The sequence below is a fragment of the Sapajus apella genome, unplaced genomic scaffold, assembly GCF_009761245.1.
Source record: "Sapajus apella isolate SASKATOON/1434 unplaced genomic scaffold, GSC_monkey_1.0 scaffold8, whole genome shotgun sequence".
NCBI lineage: Eukaryota > Metazoa > Chordata > Mammalia > Primates > Cebidae > Sapajus > Sapajus apella.
This window is the reverse complement of record NW_022436948.1, coordinates 4,818,078-4,825,999: the sequence shown is the minus strand read 5'-3', so window position 1 is coordinate 4,825,999 and position 7,922 is coordinate 4,818,078. Positions and strand designations below refer to the sequence as shown.

The 7,922-nt window shown below is 49.2% G+C and overlaps 1 protein-coding gene across 4 annotated transcripts in view; it reads right to left on the bottom strand.

Annotated features, from left to right (window-relative positions):
• Nucleotides 1-4,205: 4,205 nt before the first annotated feature.
• Nucleotides 4,206-7,922, bottom strand: part of TMPRSS2 (transmembrane serine protease 2) — a 44,524-nt gene continuing 40,807 nt past the window's right edge. For 2 of the 4 annotated variants that reach the window (XM_032276820.1, XM_032276823.1), the window contains exons 12-13: nt 7,577-7,729; nt 4,206-5,997 (exon numbers count right to left, since the gene is read on the bottom strand). In XM_032276820.1, the coding sequence (XP_032132711.1) occupies nt 5,986-5,997; nt 7,577-7,729 (165 nt within the window). In that variant the 3' untranslated portion in view covers nt 4,206-5,985. The remainder of the gene's footprint in view (nt 5,998-7,576; nt 7,730-7,922) is intronic. The other 2 variants (XM_032276822.1, XM_032276824.1) reach the window with 2 other exon arrangements.

Sequence of the window (7,922 nt, the reverse complement as noted above, 5' to 3'; positions counted from 1 at the left end):
AGATTTAAGTGGGGACACAGCCAGACCATATCAACTTGTGACTATCTTCTAAGATGCTCAGGAGCACATGCCTTTCTCACTACCCTTCTCAAGCAAGAAGCAAAACCAGTCAACCAGAAAGTTCTCCCAAATAACAGTTTTTGTTTCAGAGGAAGAGAACCCAATCTGAGTGGCAAATCCTCCTCTCGGTAGCACTAAAAGCAACAAAAGGGACACAGTTCTTGGTTTCAAGTGGTCAGATCCCACTTTCATTTTCATCCAAGGGAAAAAAAAGATCTGACTATTCACGTAGGTCGGTGGGCTTTTTAGGAGATTATAAAATCGGCCTCTTCAGCTCCAGCAAAAAAGATGACTCCAACAAGCCGTTTAGCCAAATACATCCCAACAAATATCTAGCTTATTTGTGGGGCAAACACATTTAAAAGGAGTTAGCTACTGCATTAGTGAATTTTTTCAATGTTACTTTAGAAGTGGCATTTGTCTTAAAACACCAGACGCAACAGGAATGTAAGCTGTGGCTCATGCTGGGCTACTTTGATACACCATGCTCCCTTTGTGTTCATAGCAGCAGAGGGTTGTGCCTGGAGTTGAACTCCAATCAGGGGTGGGTGTGGCTCTTTACAGAGTCAGGCTCTGGGGTGATAGTCTTGGCCTGAAGGGAAAATGGGACTGGAGCTGGATCAGGTAGCCATGGGAGAACCAGAAGAAAGACTGGGAATACATGGGGCACCTGAGTTTATGGCAAGACTATCCCCAACACTTCAGCCCCAGACAATGCCCACTCAGGAGTCGTTCAAGGGGCTGGGTGCAGTGGCTCACACATGTAATCCCAGCACTTTGGGAGGCCAAGATTACTTGAGGCCAGGAGTTAAGAGACCAAACTAGCCAACATAGGGAAACCCCATCTCTACTGAAAATACAAAAATTAGCTGGGCATGGTGGCATGTTCCTATAATCCCAGCTACTTGGGGGGTTGAGACATGAGAATAGCTTGAACCCAGGAGATGAAGGTTGCAGTGAGCTGAGATTGCATCACTACACTCCAGCCTGGGCAACAGTGTGAGACTCTGTCTCAAAAAATAATATTTGATATGGTTTGGCTCTGTGTCCCCACTCAAATCTCCTCTTGTAACTCCCATAATTCCCAGGTGTTGTGCGAGGGACCTGGTGGGAGATGATTGAATCATGGGAGCAGGTCTTCTCTGTGTTGTTCTCATGGTAGTGAATGAGTCTCACAAGATCTTGTGGTGTTGAGCCTGCTAGTGCACAGAAGTCAAGGATTGAGGTTTAGGAACCTCTGCCTAGATTTCAGATGTATGGAAACGCATGGATGCCCAGGCAGAAGTTTGCTGCAGGGGTGGGGCCCTAATGGAGAACCTCTGCTAGGGCAGTGCAGGTTTTAAAAACAGGCTTTTTTGTGCATGAGCTCTCTCTTTGCCTGCTGTCATCCATGTGAAATGTGATTTGCTCCTCCTTGCCTTCCACCATGATTGTGAGGCCTCCCTTGCCATGTGGAACTGTTAAGCCAATAAACCTCTTTCTTTAGTAAATTGCCCAGTCTTGAGTATGTCTTTATCAGCAGCACAGAAACAGACTAATACAGTAATTGGTACCAGTAGAGTGGGGCACTGCTGTAAAGATACTTGAAGATGGAGAAGTGATTTTGGAACTGGGTAACAGGAAGAGGTTGGAACAGTTTGGAGGGCTCAGAAGAAAACAGGAAAATGTGGGAAAGTTTGGAAGTCCCTAGAGACTTGTTGAATGGCTTTTTAAAATTATTATTATTATTATTATTTTTGAGATGAAGTCTCACTCCATTGCCCAGGCTAGAGTGCACTGACAGGATCTCAGCTCACTGGAACCTCCACCTCCTGGGTTCAAGCGATTCTCCTGCCTCAGCCTCCCAAGTAGCTGGGATTATAGGCACCTGCCATCATGTCTGGCTAATTTTGTATTTTTGTAGAGATGGGGTTTCACCCTGCTGACCACTCTGGTCTTGAACTCTTGACATTAGGTGATCCATGTGCCTTGGCCTCCCAAAATGCTGGGATTACAGACATAAATCACCACAGCCAGACTTTTGAATGTCTTTGACAAAAATGCTAATGATATGGACAATGAAGTCCAGACTGAGGTGGTGTCAGATGGAGATGATATGGACAATAAAGTCCAGACTGAGGTGGTCTCAGATGGAGATGATACGGACAATAAAGTCCAGACTGAGGTGGTCTCAGATGGAGATGATGGAGATGAGGAACTTGTAGGGAGCTGGAGCAAAGGTGACTCTTGTTAGTTTTAGCAAAGAGACTGGTGGCATTTTGCCCTTGCCCTAGACATTTGTGGAGCCTTGAACTTGAGAGAGATGATTTAGCATATGTGGCATAATAAATTTCCAAGGCACAAAGCATGCAAGAGGTGACTGGGGTGCTGTTAAAGGCAGTTTCAAAAGGAAAACAGAGCATAAAAGTTTGGAAAATTTGCAGCCTGACAATGCAATAGAAAATAAAATCCCATTTTCTGAGGAGAAATTCAAGTCAGCTGCAGAAATTTGCATAATTAATAAGGAGTTGAATGTTAATTTACAAGACAGTGGAGAAAGTGTCTCCAGAACATGTCAGAGGACTTCACAGAAGCCCTTCCCATCATAGGCCCAGAGGCCTAGGAGGAAGAAGTGGTTTCATGGGCCAGGCCCAGGATCCCCATGCTATGTGCAGCCTAGGGACTTGGTGCCCTGCATCCTAGCCACTGCAGCCATGGCTAAAAGGGGCCAATGTAGAGCTTGGGCTGTGGCTTCAGAGGGTGCAAGCCTCAAGCCTTGGCAGCTTCCACATGGTGTCGAGCCTGACACTCCACAGAAGACAAAAATTGAGATTTGGGAACCTCTGCCTAGATTTCAGAAGATGTATGGAAACACATGGATGCCCAGGCAGAAGTTTGCTGCAGAGGTGGGGCCCTCGTGGAGAACCTCTGCTAGGGCAGTGCAGAAGGGAAATGTGGGGTTGGAGCCCCTACACAGAGTCCCTACTGGGGCACTGCCTAGTGGAGCTGTGAGGAGAAGGCCACCATCCTCCAGCCCCCAGAATGGTAGATTCACTGACTGCTTGCACCAAGTGTCTGGAAAAGCCACAGACATTCAATGCCAGCCCATGATGCAGGCAGGAGGGAGACTATACCCTGCAAAGCCACAGAGGTGGAAATGCCCAAAACCATGAGAACCCACCTCTTCCATCAACATGACCTGGATGTGGGACATGAAGTTAAAGAAGATCATTTTAGTGCTTTAAGATTTGACTGCCCTGCTGGATTTTGTGCAAGGGGACTGCAGCCCCTTTGTGGTGTCCAATTTCTCTCATTTGGAATGGCTGTATTTACCCCATGCCTGTACCCTTATTGTATCTAGGAAGTAACTAGCTTGTTTTTGATTTCACAGGCTCATAGGCAGAAGGGACTTGCCATGTGTTGGATGAGACTTTGGACTGTGGACTTTTGAGTTAATGCTGAAATGAGTTGAGGCTTTGGGGGACTGTTGGGAAAGCCTGATTTGTTTTGAAATGTAAAGATATGAGATTTGGGGGGTGTCGAGGCAGAATGATATGGTTTGGTTCTGTGTTCCTACCCAAATCTCATCTTGTAGCTCCCATAATTCCCATGTGTTATGAGAGGGACCTGATAGATGATTGAATCATGGGTGCGGGTCTTTCCCGTGCTGTTCTTATGATAGTGAATGGGTCTCATGAGATCTGATAGTTTTAAAAATGAGAATTTCTAGCCCAGCGCAGTGACTCATGCCTGTAATCCCAGCACTCTGGGAGGCCGAGGCGGTTGGATCAGCTCAGGCTGGGAGTTTGAGACCAGTCTGGGCACGTGGCAAAACGTTGTCTCTATTAAAAATACAAAATTATCCAGGATGTGGTGGTACATGCCTGTGATCTCAGCTACTCTGGAGGCTAAGGCAGAAGAATGGCTTGATCCCAGGAGATGTAAGTTGTGGTAGGCCGAGATTGTGCCATTGCACTCCAGCCTGGGCAACAAGAGTGCAACTCTGTCTCAAAAAAAAAGGGAGGGTGGGGATTTTCTGTGCACAAGCTCTCCCTTTGTCTGCTGCCATTCACGTAACATGTGACCTGCCCCTCCTTGCCTTCTGCCATGATTGTGAGGTCACCCCAGCCATGTGGACTGTAAGTCCAATAAATCTCTTTCTTTAGTAAATTGCACAATCTCAGGTATGTCTTTATTAGGAGCATGGAAACAGGCTAATACAATAATAATGAGTCATTCGAGGGACCTCTCCAATAGGACAGGCTGCAGGAACTGAGGGCACCAACCAGATGTGCGTCAAGCCCGGCCTGGTCTCACCTTGTTCCTTTGACCAGCACCCTCAACATCACCCTCTTCCAAGAAAACACAGACTGGTCCTGCTCGCCTGGCAGAACCCCAAGTAATTATTTGGAAAAAATTGCATAATTTATTTGCATGATATTCATTTTCATAATTAAACTTTACAGTTTAAAAAAGATACAAAAAAGACAAACGGTTGATCACATAAATAAAAAGGGGCAATAAAGAAGGAAGACTTTTCACCATTACAACGCTTTTTAGAATGTGTCTTGGGGAGCAGGCACCTACGATGCCACCTGTTTCCAAGGGACCTGGGAATGCTGCCCTCTGCAGAGGCACATGCACAGACAGATCCTGAGGATGGGCCCGCATGATCTTCCATGTCAAGGTTAAGTCCTAGCATTAGAATCACTCATTTCATTCTTGCAAACCAGCCTGCTTGGCCAAGAGGCAGAACCATGGTAGAGTCATGCTCATGGTTACGGCACTTGGCAATGCAAGAGGGACCCTTCCCCTGGTTGGACACCCATGGCATTGGAAGGGACCACGGAGAGTCCAAAACAAAACACATTTCTCTTCTTCACTGTCGCCATGGGCACCTTCCTTCAGCACATTCATTTATGGAACATTAAGTCAGGAGCCAGTCATTTTGTCAAAGCAGCTCAAACAGGCCACTGCTCATACTTGGCAAGGATGATACAGTTTCAAAGAGTTTAATGTAGATGAACTAATTGGGGACATCAAACGCTAAGATTCCAGGAGCACTGAGGTAGCAATGTGTAGAAACATACCATTGAAACAGTGTACCTTAAACTGAACATCCTGGATTTCCCCCATGGACCTCAATTTCCAGTGACTAGCAGGCCTAAAGAGGCCAACATGATGCCAGACTTGGCATCCTGCCAGGACCAAGGGGCATGTGCAATCTCCAGGGTGGTGGGAGCAGGGTTGGGGAGGATGAGGAGGTGCCCCGCTGGAGGTGCAAGTGGAGACCTGCACCAGGAGTGCTCAGGGCAAGTACCTTTGCAATTGCTTCCCTTGCACCAAGGGAAGACACTATCTACACTCTCACCTGGTAAGAACAAAGAGGTTTCTGTTCCCCTTACAAGTGACTACCACGTCACCACCCATGAAGGGCTGGTCCCTTTATTTCGGGCCACCATCTGGGGCTGCTAAGGCACTAAGAACCAATCAGCAAAAGTCCCTTGTGGAGAGTGAGGCTGGGGGGCGCTACCCAAGTGGTCCCAGAGGGCAGCCGCAGCAGGTGCCAACTGGCTGCTTCCCTTTCCATGTCTTTCCTTTTCCGTGTCAAGCTGTCCAGCAGCTGAGAGGCAACAGCCACTGGAAAGGATTCCGAAGGAAGATCCCAGTGGGGCAGACTCCACCCCTCTCCTCCACACTTTGCTGCCATGCCCACAGCCAGCTAGCCATCACCCCTTGTGCACAAGGAGTTAGGAAGAGCAGGCCGGGCAGGGGAGCCACTGCAGCCTGCACAGACTGGCAGAGAGTGCCAAAGCCAGACACACTGCTGATTAACAAAAATGAAGTGACCTCTGAATCATCTTGAAGAGTAAATCATGCATGGGGAAGCCAAACCGGCCCCTTTGTTTTCTTGCAGAACCACGTCGGGGACGAACATGATGTGGATTAGCCGTCTGCCTGTTCAAATAGGAAAAAAAAAAGTGTTATTTTCTTAAGACAAAGGTAGAAAATTTTTTCCTTTAGACTCACATGAAGTGCTTAGAAACCAAATAAGCAAGTTTGATAGCACAAAGGGATCATGTTTCTCTCCAGTGTGGAAGTCAGAGTCAGGCTGAGCATGGCGGGGCAGGAGCTATGGGAGGAGTGGGCAATGCATGCGGAGGTGGTGTGAGGGGCATCTCTTCAGCAGAGCCTGGGCTTCCCCCTCTGCTCTCCTGCCACACAGCCCTCCCCTCCCCGCACAGCCATGGGACTCGCCTGCATTCGCCAAACACACCCACTCATTTTCCAGCTCCAACCAGGCATGAGTCCGCCCCTCAGCCTGGCTGACTGTCTCAGCCCTACCAGCTTCCCTCCTGCCCTGCTGCTCCCGGCGTCATGTTTCCAGCACTGGGCCCTGTGCCCGGCAAGGCCCAGCTGGGTCCCTGGTCATGGGAAGGCCCTGAGTCCCATGTGTCATCTGAAGGAGACACAGGTCGGGCCCTAGCAGGAAATGCTCCCTGGTTCTGCTCCTCCTTCAACAGGCTGGGCATCTTGGGAGACTTGAGAGGAAACAGAATAGAGCATTTTCTTCCACTAGTAGCCCAGCCCTGGAAAGCATAGAAATCTGAGAAAACCACAGGTCCTGAGGCCCCTAGGATGAGAAGATCTGGTTCTCACCCGCTATCCTGGCAATGCCCAAGGCCAGGGGCTCTGCTAAGCAGAGATGTCCATGAGGTGCACATGGCACCCCTGGGACCATCCCTCGTGCTCAAGTCTGGAGCACCGGAGAACTCTGGGTGCCCCTGACCTTGGGGCTGCCCAGGGACCACTCAGTAACTCCAGAAAAGGACGGGCGTAGTCAGCTCTTTCCTCTGCTCTCTATAAATCAAAGGTTTCGTGTGAGGCCAGGGGCAGTGGCTCACGCCTGTAATTCTAGCACTTTGAGAGGCTGAGGCAGGTGAATCACCTGAGGTCAGGGCTTCAAGGCCAGCCTGGCCAATATGGAGAAACACCGTCTCTACTAAAAATACAAAAATTAGCTGGGCGTGGTGGCTCGTGCCTGTAATCCCAGCTATTCAGGAGGCTGTGGCAGGAGAACCACTTGAACCCGGGAGGTGAAGGTTGCAGTGAGCCTAGATCACGCCACTGCACTCCAGCCTGGGCAACAGAGTGAGACTCCGTCCCAAAAAAAAAAAAAAAAAAAAAAAAAAAAAAAAAAAAAAGTTTGATGTGAGGTGGTCTGGGTGGAATAACTGCGTCAGCCGAGCCAGCAGTAAGTGTGGTCGGCAGAGCACGAAGGCGTTTCACACAAGCCGAGCCCAGCGCTTTTCATCCAAGCACCAGGACAAATATGCAAGTGAAGCCAGTGAGAGGCCACGGGCAATGGGTAGGCACAGGGTGAGGCGGGGCTGCGGCTGGAGGAAGCAGGATTTGGTTCATGCCAACCAGTGGTCAGCAGTCAGCTTCTGGCAGCAGAACCACGCCTAACAGATGTCTGGCTTTGGCTCAAGGAACTGGAGAACACAGTCAGAAGGAGGATGGGATAGATAGTTACCCTCATTTGTTGGTAAATCCAGTCCGTGAATACCGTCACGTTCCCGTACACTCCTGGTCTGTAAGCCTTGGCACAGCCAGATCCCCAGCTGGTATCCCCGATCAGCCACCAGACACTGTTCTTCAAAGTGACCAGAGGGCCTCCACTGTCACCCTGGGGGACACAGCAAGGTACGGAGAGCAGAAAATCAAGTCACAAGCCATTGGAAACCACTGACCAGGCCTAGAGGAGGTGGGGGCATGGGTCACAGTGTGAGTTACGAGTGACTGTGTGGGCTTTGAATCCCCACCAACGAGGGGTGATGGTAAGAGAGATACAACCCCCAAAGAGACAACCCTGGCTGTGA